At 38.3% G+C, this 20,139-nt stretch overlaps 1 protein-coding gene, 1 long non-coding RNA gene and 1 pseudogene across 2 annotated transcripts; all 3 read left to right on the plus strand.

The window, feature by feature from the left end:
• The first annotated feature begins 423 nt into the window (after positions 1 to 423).
• On the plus strand, positions 424 to 2,931 carry LOC145209162 (uncharacterized). Its single transcript, XR_013855016.1, has 3 exons — positions 424 to 490; positions 1,229 to 1,329; positions 2,514 to 2,931. It is a non-coding gene; the product is annotated as an uncharacterized LOC145209162 (long non-coding RNA).
• A 5,637-nt stretch (positions 2,932 to 8,568) lies between these two features.
• LOC145210856 (uncharacterized) lies at positions 8,569 to 16,727 on the plus strand. Its single transcript, XM_080080008.1, has 9 exons — positions 8,569 to 8,626; positions 9,073 to 9,306; positions 9,525 to 9,558; positions 9,899 to 10,035; positions 10,313 to 10,420; positions 14,541 to 15,515; positions 15,714 to 15,747; positions 16,011 to 16,147; positions 16,609 to 16,727. Exons 1-9 carry the CDS (start codon positions 8,569 to 8,571, stop codon positions 16,725 to 16,727), a joined length of 1,836 nt encoding a protein of 611 aa, XP_079936134.1.
• Positions 16,728 to 16,918: 191 nt separating this feature from the next.
• LOC145209156 (uncharacterized) lies at positions 16,919 to 19,892 on the plus strand (annotated as a pseudogene).
• Positions 19,893 to 20,139: the final 247 nt, after the last annotated feature.

Genomic DNA, 20,139 nt, shown 5'->3' on the forward strand with positions numbered 1-20,139 from the left:
CCCGAAAACTTCAAGAACTCATGGTCATTGTTGCGAAAGGAACATGGTTATCGTTACAAACTTACAACAGCCTCAATTCCACAAAAAATCTTGACTTTGTGAATATTTAATCAGGTTTGCGACCTTGGATATTTGAGTAAACATTAAAACAACAATTTAAGTAACCTTAGCTTTTTCCCTTTGCATGTACACAAGAAAATTTCCCACTGGTTACGAACCAATGGTTTGGAACATCTTAAACCATCAAGTTCGCCGTTTATTCCTTTGCAAGGCTAGTCATGCAGGTTATTTGTGCAGTTGACTGTGACAAGGCGCTAGAACTGATTGACGCCAGAGAACACAAAGAAAGGGGAGACGATCGGAAAACACCGTTTGCGCAGTGAAAAAATATACACCTACCAGCGGAAGCGTTGGGCTTGCCATTTCAGGTTTCTCAAATTAGTAAAGACCAAGTGTTTTGATCGTCTTGTGAAATGTACGTCTATTACACGTAAGTATATTAAACTGTGAAATACGAATAGCAATAGTGGTAGCTCATAGACTAACTTCATAGAGAGTCGGTATAGCGAACAATTATCAACCTTTCTTTTGCATCGTAACGTATTTTACCGGGTAGCTTTTTATATGTCTTTTCTATGACTCTAAAGTAACGTTTTAAAACCTAGGCACAAGTTGCCTCCAATGAGGACCACGAGGTATTTTTAGGAGGCCATGAGTACAGGCCTTCACTAGTGACACCAACTAATAAACAACGGCAAAAGATATTTTCAAATTCAAAAATTTCAAGTGGTCAAAATAAATATCGCGTGCATTGCATTAGTGGGCCATTGTCGCGTGTGGTCTTATTCTGATCAGGGTGCCACGCTCTTTGGGGGTTCATTTGGCAACGAATGGTTGAGAATCACTATACAGTATGTATACTGTGTAGACCACGTATATGGTTCGGAGAGCGAGATTTGGCAATTTAAATGACTAGGACTTTTTTTCTTACACATATTTCTATTGATATTTAATTAAAACATTGAAATATCTTCTAGTGCATTTTAATACATACATTTTGTAATCTATACGGTTAATGGCGTTGATTACAATTATTGGCATTCGAATTAAAAACATTGCTAAAAGCCATATTAAAATAAGTGAATTCATTGGCAACCTAGACTACGAAGGCTCCTGAGCCATGCTGTATTACCACGTCCTGACGAAACAACCCTTTTTTTCTCTTAAGCGTTGGCGGAGTCGGTATTTTGGCGGTTATCATCGTTATCATGAGACTTGTGCTCTGCGCATGTCGCGCACATCGATACTCGACACTGGTAAACGATCAAGGTAAGAGTCTTAACAAACATAGGACCTTACCTTTACGAGACACAGACGCTGTGTACAGTTCTGCTCTGTCAACAGATTTGCCAAGGGTACACACATATACGTCTCGTTGCGACTGATACAAAACAAGCTCGAACACTTCGCAATCAAAATGAACTGAGACATACTAAACCAGTGGTTCCCAAACGTTTTATATTTTTTTCAAAACGGTCCCTTTGCCATTATTTCGAGCGCTCGCGGTCCTTTAGATGGAATGTGTATTTCAGAAAAACGAAAATGAATTGCAGAATTTTTGCCAATTATGCAATATTTCGCATAACAATGATACAAAGACAGTTTGTGACATCACAGACAAGACAAAAAAAAACTTAGGATTGTGCGCGAACAATTGCATTTTTGATAGTTGTCATGCAATAAAGGCTATTGTTTATGAATGGAGACATTCGATCTTCAATTCTACTTTGATTTTAACTTATTCAGTGACATAAACTGACGCCAAATTAGATTAGAGAATTACTTCAACCTATTCGCGGTCCCCCCAAAATTGCCTCACGGACCCCTAAAGGACCGCGGACCTCAGTTTAAGAAGCGCTGTACTAAACGAATATTCGGGGGGAAAATCCTTGTAGCTATACACTCTTTCTGAACTTAGACGTTTATGAAGTTAGGCAAACTAGAAAGCATGATAAAATGTGTTGTATTCTGACGGGAACACTCTAAGTTAACCACAAGGATGCAGTAAATGTTCAAATCATTATTTTTCAATTAAATTCAAACCACTATATCAAATACAAATTCAAGCCATACTAAAAAATGATATTCAAGTATTGTCGCTAGGCTCTTATGGTTCATTTAAAAATTGCCCTGCTGCTTAGCAATAGGTCATGACCCACTGGTTGAAATATAGGACAAGTCACTAGTGCAGTGGCTCCCAACCAGGGGGGATTTCGACACTAGGGAGGAATTCTGTAATTTGTAGGAGGGGAATTTGTGTCACAATATTAATTAATTTCTGTTCTAAGAATTAGATTAAAATGTTACTGTAAACCATAATTAGCAAACTAAATTTGTAGGAGGGAATTAGATTTGATTTTCGACTAAAAGGGTGCACAGGACAAAAAAGGTTGGGAACCACTGCACTAGTGGCAATCGAATTAAAAACATTTGAATAAAACCACTGTTTTTAGAAACCCATGTCGTCCAACGCGTTCAGCCGCAGCCCAACAATGGACAGCGTCTTAGCGGGAAAACTGTTCAAGTAAAAACAGCAAAAAGCGGAAAACAGCTGGTCAACCCCCAATGCGTTTAAAGCAAACGTTTTGCGGTCCCGCGTTTTTAACTGTACAGTTCTTGTGTGTCGTGTTTTACTTTGTTTTCTTTGTGGATCCGACATGTTACCAAAATAATGCACACAATCATAAACATTTCTTTACCTAAAAACGTTTTCATACTTTTGGGCTTTTTTCAATTTTAACTTCGAAAATGCATTTTTTTGTGTATCAGTTGTATAATATTAGGAGAAATCTGATTTATGTGACTGTTAACGATTTGGATTCATGTTACTGGGAATACTGTGTTATATGCAATAAAATTCGGACGCTTGCGTTCATGAACTATTTTTTATGGGTTCGAACCCCGGATGCCCCAAACTACGCCCTCGGTTAGGTTTTTGTGTCTGTTTTTAGGGCCTGGCGTCGAGTCAAAGTTCCTGCCACACTTGTACACTAACGCTTGCAATGGTCGTATGTGGTGCGCCAGTGCTCTCGTGCGCCACTAGTATTTAAAAGATTTTGCACGTTTCAATTTGATAAGTTCGGTGCTTGTTATTTGGTTCATCACAAACACATTAACAAGTTACACTCAAGTAGACAGGAAACAAAAATATGGACGTTTTTCCATGCTGCACCCGTTTTAGTTTTATGGAATTGATAATGAAATACATAGTTTTCTTGGTTGTGTGTGGATTGTTTGTGCAGTATGCCCAAGGTGAGACTTTGTATGCTTTTTATGCATAGCCTACCTTGGTCAGGTCAGGCTATATACCTGCTACTGGTACCATGTAGCCCAGTACAACCTGTCGCAAGAAGAGTGGCCGGCGACTCTCCCATTCGAGGCAACCCGGGTGTGTAGACGCCCCGTAGGACTAAAAGCAAGATCTGTCAAAGGGCGGATGAGCTTTTGCGAGCCAATTAAACTCATCAAACTTCCCCACTTGGACAATAACCGTGCAAACCAACAACTCAAGATTACCATTGATGGAAAGCAACTGCCCACGGACCCCAATCCGAAATATCTTGGAATAACGTCAGACACAACTCTTAATTTTAGAGAACATCTGCAGAAACTATCAAACAAGATAAAAACTAGAAACTCACTGATTAACAAAACTAGCAGCCACATGATGGGGAGCAAGTCAATCAATCCTGAGAACATCTGACTTGGCATTGTGTTACAGCGCTGCAGAAGACTGTGCTCCAACATGATACAACATGATAAGATGATACAGAATATTCAAACACTGCCAGAGGAAATCCCCCTCACAAAGAATATAAAGCAAGCACCAAAAACACATAAATTAAAATCCAGGCATCCTATCTACAAATTAACGACTGACAACCCTTTTGATATGATTGAAGAATGGAAACAATATTGGTTTGATAATATGCCCGCTGGAGGAGAGCTAGTAGACGACCCAACAACTCCACTGCCAGGTTTCGACATAGCACATAGACGTCACTGCATGGATAGCAGCGAACCGACTGCGATCAAAACATGCGCGCACTGCCCACATCATGCAGGTTATTTGTGGAGTGGACCGTAATAAGGCGCAAGAACTGATTGGCGTCAAAGATCATTCCATAAATTCCCTAGGTTTGCTGTGCAATTGGCATTTACATTCCACGGGGTGTTATGGTCTTGATTACTTAAGCGACGCAAATACAGTTACGAATAACCTCGCCAGACGGCCAGACAGGCGTGCAATTACTGCCCGAAGAAATGCAAACTTATTGTTACAGTCTTATTTATACACAGATTCATGTTAATTTATTATTTACTTGATGCATTTACAGGAAAAACAGTTGTTACGCAGTGCTTATACTTTGTTTTTCTCTTCTTGCGTTCACAATTTACACTTAAATTCACCAAAAACAAATCGATAGGGTCCGCTTATAAAAATAGTCAATTGTGGCTCCAGCTGCACCCTTTTTGTTTCAACGCTTATTTTACATGTTTACCCGTATGTCACATGTCTTAAAACAAATAAAATTGATTCATTAGCGTCAGAAAGCAAAACGAAACTGGAGACGATCGGAAAATACCTTTTGCGCAGTGAAAAAATAGATATCTACCATCGGAAGCGTTTGGCTTGCCATTTAAGGTTTCTCAGATTAGTAAAGACCAAGTGTTTTGATCGTCTCGTGAAATGTACGTCTATTACACGTAAGTATATTAAACTTCATAAAAAGTCAGCAAACAATAATCAACCTTTATTTTCCATCGTAACTTATTTTACCAGATAGCTTTTTATACGTCTTTTTTACGACTCTAGAGTAGCGTTTCTTAAACCTAGGCACAAATTGCCTCCAATGAGGATTTTTTCAGGAGAGCACGATTGTAGGGTTTTACTAGTGACACCAACAAACAAACAACAGCAAAATATATAAGTGAACTTCAACGCTTTTAAGTGCTTAAAATTACTATCTTGGACATTATTTTAGTGGGTCATTGTTGTTTGTAATCTTTTTTATTAGTGAGCGGGGTGCCACCCTCTTAAGGGGGTTCATTTGGCCATACAGAGTTGTAAGTCGGACGGGGATTTTCGGGCCGGGTTCGGGCTTAGGTTTCTTCGAAAAAAAACGGACTTGATTCGGGCTTGACTTTACACTCTGTGTGAGTATTTTTTTATATTAATTTAACTGGCTAAGTAGCCAGTTGCTGGACCTGACCTGATGTCAAAACGCCTTGTTCGAGACCAATTATCTGTTGTGTATAGACCTATCAATCAAACTTTCGGGCCTAAACAGGCTACTTAAAAACGATTTGGGTTCGAGCCGGGTTTCGGGCCTGTACTTTCGGGTTCGGTCCGGGTTCGGGCCGGGTTCGGGCTCCAATGTCAGGCCCGTTTACAACTCTGGGCCACGAACTATTCACGGCTGAGAATCACTATACAGTATATATATTGTAGACCACGTATATGGTTCGAGAGCCAGATTTGGCACTTTAAATGACTGTGACTTTTTTTCTTACAATAAAGAATAAATATTCCTATTGATATTTAATTAAAACATTGAAATGTCTTCCTGTGCATTTTAATCCATACATTATTATAACCTATCTATAATTCTGTTGAATTACAGTTATTGGCATTTGAATTTAAAACATTGCACACACTAAACGCCATTTTAAAATAAGTGAGTTTATTGGCATTCTTAGCTACGGGGGCTGAAGACTGTATACCACGCCTGATAAAACAACTGCCTTTTTTCTTAAGCGCTGGTGGAGTCGGTATTGTCGCAGTGGTCATCATTATCCTAAGAGTTCTTTACTGCGCATGTCTTGCATGCTCGACACTGGTGACCGAATCAGGTAAGAGTCTTAAGAACCATATGCTCGTATACGTATATGAAGTTAGGCAAACTAGAAAACATGATAAAATGTGTTGTATTCTTACAGGAACACTCTAAATTAAATCACAAGTTTGTCAGTGCAAAAATTGCCAGAAAAACAACAATGTAGTAACTGTTTAATGCATTACTTTTCAACTAAGTTCAAAGCACTATTTTAAATACGAAATTAAGCACTGCTAAAAATGGGATGTAAGTGTTATCGCTAGACTCAGAAGTCCATTTAAAAACTGCTCTGTAACCAAATAATGGGTCATGGCCCACTGGTTGACCAGCCACTGGTGGCAATCACATGAAAGATATTTAAAAGAAACCCATGTCGTCCAAGGCGTTCAGCCACAGCCCAAGAACGGACAACGTCCTAGCGGGAAAAACGTCCAGGTTGAAGTGAAAATGGCAAACAGCGGAAAGCAGAGCAAGCAGCTGGTCACCCCCCAATGCGTTTAAAGCAAACGTTTTGCGGTCCCGCGTATTCAAACTGTACAGTTTTTGTGTGTCGTGTTTTGTATTGTTCTTTGTAGACCCGGCATGTTATCAAAATAATGCATGCATTCATAAACATTTTTTTACCTCAAATACGTTTTTACTTTTTTCAAATTCTAACTCCGAAAATTCATTTTTGGTGTACCAGTTGTATACGGTAAACTTGGACTGTCATCAACCTTCAATGAGAACTTACTTATTTAAAGAAATCTGATTCATTTTACTGGTAACGATTTGGATTCGTGTTACTGGGAATATCGTATAATGCATGAAATTCTGACGTGCGCGTTCATGAACTATTTTCCATGGGTCGAACCCAGGATGGCACCAAACACATCTGCGATTCTGTAAAGCGTTAATCACTGTAAAGCACATTTACAGGAAATCCGAAACCGTTCATACCGAAAGATTTGTCCAAATTAGGTAAAGATCCGGATTAACTGAATCCGGTTTAAGCCAGGTTTAATGTATTTCCTGGGTTTTTGTATCGAAAATTATAACAACGAATGGCATTGATGTTCAAGACACAAATATGTTAAAATATCATAATTTGTAACTTATGTGCTAATTAACGTGTACCGGCCCTTGCAAATGTTTTCACATTTATTTTTTGGTTTGGCCAAGCTTTTACGTTTGGATCGTAACATTAATATCACCAGAAGCAACTTAAATATAGACACCAAAACCCTTTTGCTATGTAGGTAGGTGGAAATTAACATGCGATGATTTACAAATCCACAGCGACCAAACATTAATTTCCCGTCCCAATAATGTTGACTGTGTTAGTTTGTTTGCTTATGTTTAATGTTTGCGTAACTGTGTAAACTTTGGGTGAAAGTTTGTTGCAATTTAACTACCACTGGTTGTCACAAAAGTGTTTCCAAGAACTAAATGGCAAACATCCGAGATATCGTTACGTAGAATTACAGTAGTTCGTAAAAACTGGTTTACTGCGTTCCACGTAGCCAAAATTTTCAGTCAACCGTTTTCTAAAATCACGGCTGGCACATAAAGGGTAACAAACTTTGAATCAGAGTTATGGCATATTGAGTCCTTTGTTAAAGACTAAGCATACAAAAGGATGGTCCCAAACAAAAGGAAATCAAAATAGACCTATGTTTGTTACAAACAGCATGTGTGTACAAAACTCTCTCGGTCACATGTCAAAACAAAATGTTGTCAAGGTAATGAGTTAAAGCTAAAATTTCCAAAGACAAAGATATGCTTTAAAACAGTTTCAGCCACATGTGCAAGCCAAATTGGTTAAACTCTAAATACATTCAACCATGCTACTTACAAAGACTTGTAGGAAATGAATAACCTGAATTCGCCGAACCAATACATAATAAACTTTGACGGCGCAACGATCGCCTCGTAAAAATATCTCATCTATAGTCGTTCAGATAGCTGTAAATTTTTGTGTGTATTAAATTTTTCATATCTTAGAGGGCTGATGATGCCACAAGGGAGGACCACGAAACAATATTTTGACTGGTTTAGCAACGTCAATGCTTTTATTGTCAATCTTATTAGCAGCACAATTGGGAATGTAACTTACACACAACAGGCAGACCAATCGAAAACCACCACTGTATACTTTCGTAACACAGGAAATCTACATGCAAAAAGATTTATGAGGAGTTTGTGCTTCAGTATGCACAGCGTAATTGTGTCAATATTTTGCACAAAGTACCACGGAATTATATTCACGAAACCAAAGCAAACAAAAAAGCCCCGTGATACCGTCGGAACGAAAGTCAATTGTGCAGTAAACGTTGTGACAGTCGTGCCAGGCTGGCATGCGGGGCGCATCAAGTTACATGGCCTACGTGTCAGTGTCAATTCAGCTCATAGGTCTGCATGATGAGTCGTTTCACTTAAACCCTATTTTCTGGTCTTTTTGTGTTCTGCTTGGATGATCGTAAACTAGAAGCATATGATGAGAGTTTGGGATAAGATAAAATGAACCTTTCCAACGAAAACTAGATAGACAGTTGAGGGACAGGCAGTAAATGCATTCAAAAAGTTAGCAGTTTGTAGCTTTAAGAAGCTTATTTATGTTTAGTGAAGAGAACAAAAAAAGGTTTTCTTTCGGCAGATAATTTTAGGATAAGGAATTTTTATGTCAACAAAAATGCGACTAGTATTCATCTCAACGTTGCTACTTGTGCTGGCTACATTCGCTTCTGAAGGTAGGACAAGTATTTACATATTGAAAGATACCTTAGGAACTATATTGACGATGGCCAAAGTTACGATAAAAAGAATTTCGTCATTATCGAATAAGTCAGCCTTATCTTCACTCTTCGTGGAACTAAATTGTACTTCCAATAAACTCGAGTGCCGCTAGACGGCTATAGCCTACTAGACAATACGGCTTATGTCTTGTCACCAGCTGCACTAATAAGACCTTATAGGTCGAAGCACTATGCGCTGTTACTTGTCATTTATTGGCTAGATGCTTTCACAAAACCCCATGGTTACATAAACTACTCCATTCGACATCATATTCTTACGATGACTTCAAAGCATCTATATGGCCTGAACCTATATAGCTACTAACAATATAGACTATGATTTTAGGCTTGAAAAGCGTTTGGTTAAACTTAGTTATTCAATAATTATATGTTTGTTAAAGCGAATGGCAGGCTGATCAGTGAAAATGACGAGCTCGTGTTGGTCCAACCACAAGATGTTTTCGATAAACCGGAACTTATAGCAAACGAGAAACAAAAAAGCTCCGAAAAATCTAAGGACTGCAATGGTCATCATGACGGTGATGATGATCACGACGATGATCGTGATTTACATGATCACAAAGATTGTGATAACGACGACGACGATGATGATCATGATGACGCTGACACATCAGGTATAATAAAAATGTTTTAGACTTGGCTGATTGACAAGTTACAGCAAATTTTACGTTATAAACAACGTGAGTAAAACCGATTTCGTCAAATACGGTGACATTTCTACTGAAAAGGGCAAAACGTTTTTTTTTGTTTTTTTGAATAATTTAAAGGTACGGATATGACTATGCATCGCCGACAAAGGACCCTATAAACTATTTGATGTTTTGTTTTACAGAGGCACCACATGCTGAAAAGGACGATGATTTGGAGTAAGTAAAAAAGTTTGTCTATAAAAATGTGAACTTAACACATTTTTGTACAGCAACAACCAGTGAACCTAACAACAAGGCATAAAAGGTCACATTTCGAAAACCAGTTTCCTTCTTATAGTGCTACAGCCCTTAAACAAGTACAATCTTTTGGTTCCACTAAAATTTAGTGGTGACCAAAATTTAGTGGTTTAGTGACTAAACGATTAAACCATATTCCTTAAAGATTAAAGTGGAGTCAAAAAACTGCCTTGATTTACACCAATATGGTACGTCAATCATAAAACCAGTTAAACATCTCATATCGCAAACTGACAATTAACCCGAACAAAATTTTCAGGGTTGGTGTGATTGTTGGAATTGTGGCAGCATGTCTTGTTGCCGTAATTGTTGTCATTATCAGTCTGGTTTTATGCTGTAAGAAATCTTCACCAAAAGCTGCAACTGCGCCAGTTATGAAAACTGTTTACGCAGCAGGTAAAACATCCATTTATTCAATCCACTCCGCTATTTGTTTGTTTTTTTGAATAAAATTGTTCGTCTGATCTGTTTTTGTACTTGGCAAACGTAAAGTACTACAAAAAGGTCATATTTTTTTCAAAAAACTAAATTTTGTAAGGCTTTTTTTTAATTGAAAGTGTAATAGTAACTTGCGAAATAAAAAAAAGAATAAAATCTCTTCAGAAAAAGTTTTTTCATGACCTCTTGGTGCTTTTAAAGCAGCGAAACTTCAATTTAAACATTTGTTCACCAGACCCGCCACAAATAAACCAGGCAACCCTTCCAGGAAACTACAACGACAACCCTCCACCGTACAGTCCAGAATCGATGTCAAATGAAAAGCAACCGCCTCCCTACGCCAGTATTTGATACGCATGCGACCAAGTGTGTTAGTTCGTATTTAAATTTTGTTTCTTCGCTTTGTGTATTTTAATTTTTTGTGCTTTCAATGCGATCACGTTGCATGTAACTTTTTGTAAAAATGTTTTTCCTGTTTGATCTTACTTATGGGGTTTCCAAAGTTTTTTAACGGCAAACTTGCTGATTTATTGTTTCGTGTAAGACCAGTTTTTTATTGAACAAAATGATTTTACACGTACATATACTATATTTTTGTAACATTTGACAAACCATATTTTTTGACATTATTAGTTTAAATTCAGGACAGAGTAAGACCTGGATGGGCAGAATTCAATCCTTTGGCCGTGGCTTGAAATCTCCGGTATACTTAATTGGAACATAGTCCACCAAAGTTAAAACTATTTTGTAAAAGTTATAAATATATTACTACAAAATAAAAATGCAACACATCGGTACTTATTTTGTATAATAGAAGATTGAATTAGTATGATATTTTACACTTGGGCTATTTTTATTGCCTAATTAACAAATTCACAAATGGAGGTACGTTGAAGCAAACAGAAAATGCGTTTTCCTTCTTCGGTCGCGACTAAAAGGAATGAAATTGTAAAGCTGGCATAGTCGCTCTTGCCAAACCTCGTTGTCAATCATTGCTAAAAGCAAAATCAGCTGAGTCATTATTTACCTTGTGTGGCTAAACTTGTCCAGTCAACATAATCTTTACGGTAAACGCATATACAAAGTCGAAGCATGCCCTTAATCACGAATCACCCAACTTTTTTGCCGCGGTGTTACTAGGCTTAGTTCGGATGTCAATAATTTCCACTATCCGGATAACGGATATTTTAAATTTAGCTTTTCGGGTAACCGGATACTAACGAGTGTATTAGAACATCATATAACTGTGGCAGAGATTTCAGTTTAGTGTTTATAATTGTACAGCACATAACAAGTATACGCAACATTTACTGCTTCTGCAGTGGATGTGTAAAGCACGATACGTCGTTTCACATTTTGGCGAAAAAGGCCCTTCACAGAGTTTATGCCTTCGAAACGTATGAAGTCCATTTCAGAATCTTTGAATTTATCTTTTCGAGTGAATTACTTTAGAAAACTGATATTACAAGTTATCGCAATTTGCATGCAATTTATTATCTATTTGGTATTTATAGCGTCATATTATTTCAATTCTCTCGTGGATTTTACATGCAGTAGGCATGACGCAGTACAAAGTAAATATATTGTTGATTTAAAATAAATAGGAAGTGATTCGCTACATCTCTCACTACATTTACTTCGTTGTTTTCCAAATTGGTGTAAAAATAGATATAACTCTTAGACAGTGTTATTATTTTGTTATCCGGTTAACCGACCAAAAAATACCCAGGTATCGAATAGCAAAAACCTCTTCGGTTAATCGGTTAACCGGTTATCCGGATAATTCAACCCTAGGTGTTACCTTCTACTAATCCAGGGGTGCCCAACCTGCGGACGTGAAACAAATAGAGCTAGTCAGCAATTTGCTAAGTGTGGCAATTATTGTCATCGTAAACGCCTATGCTCCGTTGCGCCACCTATCCGAAATTCCCAAAACGGCGTGTTGTGAGTTCCTGTGTTAGTAGCTCTACCCGTGAAAGGCGAGGGCCCCGGTTGAGAACCACTGGTTTGGCCTATTCTGAGTAAACAATGCGAAAAAACAGGCATCACAAGCGTCACAGTATATAAATGACGTAATAAACAGAAATTAAGACTGATTAGCTCGATCTGCAAATTAGGTAGAGATAGATGTAGGCTTTTCAGACGCCGTAAAATTGTACCTATACAATTAATATAAACCTATGTTGAAACGAGAACAAGTAGACATTACCGGCCGCTGGTAAAATCAGGATCTTCGATGTGGCCGCCATAACGAAACGGTTGTACATACAATAAAACCCCATCAGTGCCGCTCTGGTTGTTTTATAAATACGATATTTAAGACAAATTTCAAACAAATATGCATACACGACAATTGCTGATGGTACCTAAAAACGAATGGAAGGTATTCACTTGGCACAGATATGCAACTATCACGCAATCAAAACAAGTGGTCTTACATTACCATGCAACAATTTCACACACAGTTTTGGGACATGTGAAAATATACGAAATATAGACACTGATGTGCCTTGAAAAGTTCGGCTGAACAGGGAATTTCACGTGACCAAAACAATGAAACAGTCTCGTGACCGGGCTGGAAATAGAAACACGCATTAAGTTACGCTCGCTTCGCGTCAGTGCACCAGCTATCGCTTCGTGTCAGTGTACCAGCAAACCATTTTTATTCTGGTTTTTTTTTATGTGTTTTTTTAAGTTCAGTCTATTAAGTTTAACATCCATTTTCTCGTATGTGATGACAATTCAATACACGACAATTGCTAATGGTGCCTAAAAACGAAGCACATGTTGTTACATCACCTTGCAACAATTTCACACACAGTTTTGGGCTTAAGTGAAAATATGCGAAAAATCGACACCGATGTGCCTTGAAAAAGTCGGCTGAACAGGGAATTTCACGTGACCAAAACAATGAAACAGTCTCGTGACCGGGCTGGAAATAGAAACACGCATTAAGTTACGCTCGCTTCGCGTCAGTGCACCAGCTATCGCTTCGTGTCAGTGTACTAGCAAACCATTTTTATTCTGGTTTTTTTTATGTGGTTTTTTAAGTTCAGTCTATTAAGTTTAACATCCATTTTCTCGTATGTGATGACAATTCAATACACGACAATTGCTAATGGTGCCTAAAAACGAAGCACATGTTGTTACATCACCTTGCAACAATTTCACACACAGTTTTGGGCTTAAGTGAAAATATGCGAAAAATCGACACCGATGTGCCTTGAAAAGGTCGGCTGAACAGGGAATTTCACGTAACCAAGGCAATGAAACAGTCTCGTGACCGGCTCTGAAAAAAGCAAATGTTCAGTAAACGTCGTGGCAGTCTACGCGTATTAAGTTACGTTCTCTACGTGTCAGTGTACCTGTTGTTGCTTTTCGTAAAAATTTTAAAAGCCAGAAACAAACACTATGCGATTAGGCATTGACTTTGTCAGGCTGTTCTGCTTAGGTAAAACTAGCAACCGAAACTCATAAGCACTTGCAGGGAGTTTATCATAAGACAAGCCTTACTAACGGATACCAAGTAGATAGCTTAGTCAGCGGATTAAATCACAAAAGATTTTTAGTGGCAAAAACTTGAATGCTTACAATTTGAAATGTTAAAATTTGTGCATGGTGTATGATATTCTGCGAATTGAACTTGGTCTTCAAGTCGGCCTGGTAAATAATAAACTTGTCAGGTGCTTTTTGAAGTTTAGTCTATTAAGTTTAACACCCATTTTTACGCACATTTGAAAAACATCATTACATTAAAACGTATCTAACACCTTAAAGCATTTGAAAGGAAATCAATGATCCACATAAAAACAACCATGAATCTCATACAAAACTCAGTTAAACTTCACCACTTTGTAGCCTTGAGAAGTTTGGGTATGTCTGGTGCAGAAAAACAAAACAAAAAAGTCTTTCTTTCCGCAGATAATTTTGAGTAACTTTGATGTCGAAAAATTTAAAATGCGACTTGTTTTCATCTTAACTTTACTACTTGTGCTGGTTACATGTGCTTATGAAGGTAAGACAAAGGTATTTACAAGTTTAAATGATCGCATGGCAACTTTACTCACAAAGTTTCGTTAAAAAAGAAGTTCTAGAAAAAAAGCAAGGGTTTGTCGTTGTCCAGTATAACAGTATTCATGGAACTAGACTGTAAACAACTCAGTATTAAAAGTTTGGTTCGTGGATACTTCAAACCAGGGCGAACTGTTAAAAACGCTGGGGCACTATAAAGGGAAAACCACACCGTTACAGAATTACTCTATCCGGGTTCATTTACAATGAATTTAAAACCTCTATACTCGATCGTCTGTAGGGCCTGAATCTCGCATCACACTATGATGTTAAGCCAATGTTTCTACGGTAACTTTGCCGCCTGTGTACAATTTGTTTTTTGAAAGATTTACTGTGTAAACATGGGTTATAAAACGTTTAGTGCAATGTCCTAATATATTTGTTTGTTAAAGCGAATGGAAGGGTGATCAGTCAAAATGACGAGCTCACGTTGATCGAACCACAAGATCTTTTTGATAAACCGGAGCTAACAGATAAAGAACATGATGACGATGACGTCCATGATGTCGGCGACGATCATGATCATGATGACGACGACGATCATGATGTCGACGACGATGATGATCATGATGACGACGACGATCATGATCATGGTGAAGACGATAATGATCATGATGACGACGACGATCATGATCATGATGAAGACAACGATCATGATGTCGACGATAATGATCATGGTGACAACGACGATAATGAACATGATGAAGACGACGATCATGATGTCGACGACGATGATGATCATGATGAAGACAACGATCATGATGTCGACGATAATGATCATGATGTCGACGATAATGAACATGATGACGACGACGATAATGAACATGATGACGACGATAATGATCATGGTGACGACGACGATAATGAACATGATGACGACGACGATGATGATCATGATGAAGACAACGATCATGATGTCGACGATAATGATCATGGTGACGACGACGATAATGAACATGATGACGACGACGATCATGATGTCGACGACGATGATGATCATGATGAAGACAACGATCATGGTGACGACGACGATAATGATCATGGTGACGACGACGATAATGAACATGATGACGACGACGATCATGATGTCGACGACGACCATAAAGATCATGGTGACGACGACGATAAAGATCATGATGACGTCAACGATAATGATGACGACGAAGATCATGATCATGGTGAATACGATGATGATCAAGATGACGACGACGATCATGATCATGGTGAAGACGATAATGATCATGATGACGACAGCGATAATGATCATGACGACGACGACGATCATGATCATGACGACGACGATCATGATCACGATGACGACGATAATCATGATGACGGCGATGATCATGATGACGAAGACGCATCAGGTATAATAAAAAATGTTTTACACTTGGCCGATTGACAAATTATAGCAAATGTTACGTAATACGCACTATGAATAAAACCGATTTCGTCAATCACGGTGACTACTGAAAAGGGCAAAACACTGTAATTTAAAAGTTAGGGATTTGACCATGCATCAGAAACTAAGGTCCCTAAAATCTGTTTGATGTTTTGTTTTACAGAGACACCACATGCTAAAAAGGACAATGATTTGGAGTAAGTAACAGACTTTGTCCATAAAAACGTGAACTTAACACATTTTTGTACAGCAACAACCAGTGAACTTAACTACAAGACATAAAAGTTTACATTTCGAAAACCAGCTTCCTTTTGAATGATACAGCCCTATAACAGTTGCAATCCTTGCAAATATCCTAGGAGTCAAAAAACAGCTTTGATTTACACTCATATGATATATCATTAGACCAGTCAAATATCTCATATCGCAAACTGACAATTAACCCGAACACAATTTTCAGGGTTGGTGTGATCGTCGGAATTGTGGCAGCATGTCTTGTTACCGTAATTGTTGTCGTTATCAGTCTGGTTTTATGCTGTAAGAAATCTTCACCAAAAGCTGCAAGTGCGCCAGTTATGAAAACTGTTTACGTAGCAGGTAAAACAGTTATTGATATAATCTATGCTGTTCATTCAATTGACATGAAATTGATCAATTTCTTTGTTTTTGTACTTAGCAGACGTATCACAGAATAGGTCATATATGTTTAAGAAAAAACTAAATGAGTTTTTTTCTGGTCCAAAAATTTGAGACCGTAAAAAGTGCGATTGTAGCTGGAAAAAACAAAATTTAGATAAAATTGTTTTAATAAAAGGTACTCCTACACTGCGTTATTTCTATCGCCTTTTTTGTGTGTGTTTCGCCGCCCTTTTCGCTTTATAATAACTTGTGTTTGCAATGTATGTCATTACCCTGATGAAGGTGTTTCGTATGGGACATCGAAACGTTGGCATATTACAATAAAAAACTGCCGGAAGAGCTAAAAATTCTGTTAGTACTCCTACACGTTTTGGTTCTTTTAAATCAGCGAAAATTTAACTTAAACAATTCTTCATCAGCAGATCGACCACACACTAACCAGACACCCCTTCCAGGAAACTATAACGAGAGCCCTCCGCCGTACAGTCCAGAATGGCTGTCCAATGAAAAGCAACCGCCTTCCTACACCAGTATTTGATGCGACCAACTGTGTTAGTTCGTATTTGAAATGTTCTGTTTTTTTTCATTTTGTATTCCAATTTAGTGCTTATCAAATGCAATCACGTTGCATGCAACTTTTGTAAAAATGTTTTTTTTTTCTGTTTGAGCTTTACTTAAGGGGTTTTCAAAGTTTTTTTAACGGCCACCTTGCTGATGTAAGCTTATTGTTTTGTGACTGAGGTGTGGAAGAATATTTTTTGTTGAACAAAATGATTATACATGTACATGCATCAAATCTCTGTTTTTTGTTGATTATATAAATCAATCAGCATAATATTTTACACTTGGCGCTATTTTTATTGCAAATTCACTTGACCAGCTAGCACTAGTTTGGTCAATTATTGTTATAAATGGAGGTACTGTAGCGGCCTCTCTCACTTCCGTTATCGTGTGCCTTTATACTACAGCGAACCGGACAGATTGCCTTCTTTCTTTGACTCTCGTCTTATGCGGCGTATTCGCTCATTGTGTTATTCTATTACGATGTACCTCGAATAAACACCTCGCTACATTTGGTGACCCCAAGCGTGCAAAAACGTTATTTTTGCATTATGACAGAAGCCACTAACTCAGAGAATGCTGTAGCAGTTAAGTTACCTACGTTTTGGACAGCTCAGCCACCAGTTTGGTTTCAGCAAGTGGAGGCACAGTTCGCTCTAAAAAGCATTACAGGAGATCTAACAAAGTACTATTATGTCGTCTCGGCTCTGGATCAGGACACAGCAAATCGTCTTATAGACCTGCTAAAAAGCCCTCCAGACGCAGACAAATACGAGGCAATCAAGACACGTTTGGCAGAAACCTTTTGTCTTTCGCGCCCACAGAGGGCCAAGCGGTTGCTTCACCTGCCTCCTTTGGGCGACAGAATGCCATCCGCTTTAATGGATGACATGCTTGCATTACTTGGCGATGCAAAGGACTGTTTTTTTTCAAACAGCTGTTTTTGAAGCGATTGCCTGAGTACATCCGCACACGCCTGAGCGGAGAGGAAATTAGCGATCCGCGGCTCTTGGCCCACAAAGCTGATGCGATATGGTCAGGGAATCAGACGCCTACGGAACTCGCACTGTCCATCGTTCGGCCCAATGCGATTTCTCCCAACCAGCATAAAAAACGAGGGAGGAAGTCTCGATAAACTTCACCACAGGCAATGTCTGACTCAAAGTGCCTCTGCTTTTATCATCGTCGTTTCGTTGAAGCAAACAGAAAATACGTTTTCATTCTTTGGTCGCGACTGAAAGGAATGAGTTTGAAAAACTGCCATAGTCGCTCTCACCAAACGTCGTTATCAATCATTGTTAAAAGCAAATTTAGCCGAGTCATATTTTTCCTTGTGTGGCTAAACATGCTGAGTCAACATTTACGGTACCGGTAAATGCATAGCGTGGCCTTAAGTACGAATCACCAAACTTTTGCTGCGGTGTTCCCGTACATATGCGATCAATTATAATGTTTGCACACAGTGTAAAACACTACCAGTTCCGCCCTGGTTGTTCACTAAACATACCTTTTCAAAAATTTGCAAACAAATATGAATACACGACAATTGCTGATGATACCTAAAAACGAATGGATGATATTCACTTGGCACAGATTATGTAACTATCACGAAATCCAAACATGTGTTCCTACATCACCATGCACTAATAATTGGTGACCAATCTCACACATAGTTTTGCGACGGCACGACTCGTTATTGACTTAAACTTAATAACGAAACATAAAAATGCTCCCAAAACTGTATCTGTAAATTGGAACACAGTTTTTCTGTATTGGCTGCGCGGAGCTCCCCGACCGTATGGATATAATACCATTGCTAAACGTTGGCAAGCGTTTTGGATTATTTTGTGGATTATTAAACCCTATGACCCTGTACAGCCAGAGGACATTTTTTGGAGCACAAATGACGCAATTGCTGTAAGAACTGTTCCCAGTCGTTTTACTGCCGTTGGTAAAAAATCTTCCGACCAGTATTCAACCAACTTCAGGTGGTTTTGGATTTATTTATTGGATGTATTTCTCAACGCTGGTAATGCAAATTTTAAGATTACAGCCCACATTGTGTACAAGCAATCTTCAACGAAAAACCTCCCACCCATGAGCTTTTGGCTGATCTTTCCCACACATTTTATCCCGTGAATCAATGCGTATATGACAGCAAATAACGAACGACTCTGAGAGGTGGGTAACATACATTTATCATATGAGGTGGACTTACATGCAAGTAAGTCGTGTCTTTGTCTGAGGTACGCAACAATCAGACCACAAAGTTCAATAAACAAGATATAACACACTGCTTACCCTTTATTAACTAAGTACTAGTCCTGAGTTGCAAATGACATTAAACGGTTTTTAAATGAATCATTTTTTGTGCAAATAAGGCACTAACCCTTACAAAACTAGAACACACAGTATGCCAAAAAGTTAAAAAACAACAATTTGACAAATCAGCTATCACATACAAAATCCTATACAAATGTGTTAAATAATAGCCTATTAAGCATCATCCATGCCACTAGGTTCATCCATGGCATTAGCTTGTTTATTTTAAATTCGAAAAGTTTTCATAAAAATGGCAACTTTTTGACAAGTCAAGTCTATTAATTTCTGTCATCATAAGTAAACCCGAAATAACAAAAGTGCTACTAACCTTTTTGTACAAATATCTTTAATAGAATCATAAATATCTTGAGATTGCAATCTGTTAAAATCCCGCAGAGTATCAGTATACAAACTTCAACTAGTGTGCTTACTAGACCAGAAGAGGCTTACCGGTAATTATAAACTTTGTAAGAATCTAGATGAAAAATTTGCCTGTGTTTTACAAAACCAAACATATAAGACGACGTATTTCATTTACCTCATCTAATTTCTTTTTGCGACAGCTCACTGTACTTTAAACCGATAAAAGAACACAATCTAAGGCAGCGGTTCCCAAACTGGGGTCCGCGGTCCTTTAGGGGTCCGTGAGGCAATTTTGGGGGGACCGCGAAGCGGTTGAAGTAATTCTATAATCTTATTTGGCGTCAGTTTGTGCCACTAAATAAGTTTAAATCAAAGCAGAATCGAGAATCGACTGTCTCCATTGCTAAACAATGGCCTTCATTGAATGATAACTATGTCAAAAATGCAATTGTTCGCACACAATCGTAATGTTTTTTGTCCTCTTTGTGATGTCACACGCTGTCTTTGGATGATTATTATGCGCAATTTTGGACAACCAGCTAAAATCCTGCAATCAACTTTCGTTTTTATGAAACACACATTTAGGCTTAAGGACCGCGAGCCCTCGAAATAATGGCAAGGGGACCGTTTAGAAAAAAATATGAAAAAGTTTGGGAACCACTGATCTAAGGTTACAACTCGAAATGCAGTTGACAAAATAATTT

The sequence above is a fragment of the Phallusia mammillata genome, chromosome 1 (assembly GCF_965637545.1).
Source record: "Phallusia mammillata chromosome 1, kaPhaMamm4.hap1.1, whole genome shotgun sequence".
In the NCBI taxonomy this organism is placed as follows: domain Eukaryota; kingdom Metazoa; phylum Chordata; class Ascidiacea; order Phlebobranchia; family Ascidiidae; genus Phallusia; species Phallusia mammillata.

Bases quoted from the DNA above. Each gene is read 5' to 3' on its own strand.
- LOC145210856 (XM_080080008.1), top strand. From the start codon at position 8,569: ATGCGACTAGTATTCATCTCAACGTTGCTACTTGTGCTGGCTACATTC. The intron at 10,036-10,312 runs GTAAAACATCCA...TTTGTTCACCAG, and splicing joins GAAAACTGTTTACGCAGCAG to ACCCGCCACAAATAAACCAG. The intron at 15,516-15,713 runs GTATAATAAAAA...TTTGTTTTACAG, and splicing joins TGATGACGAAGACGCATCAG to AGACACCACATGCTAAAAAG.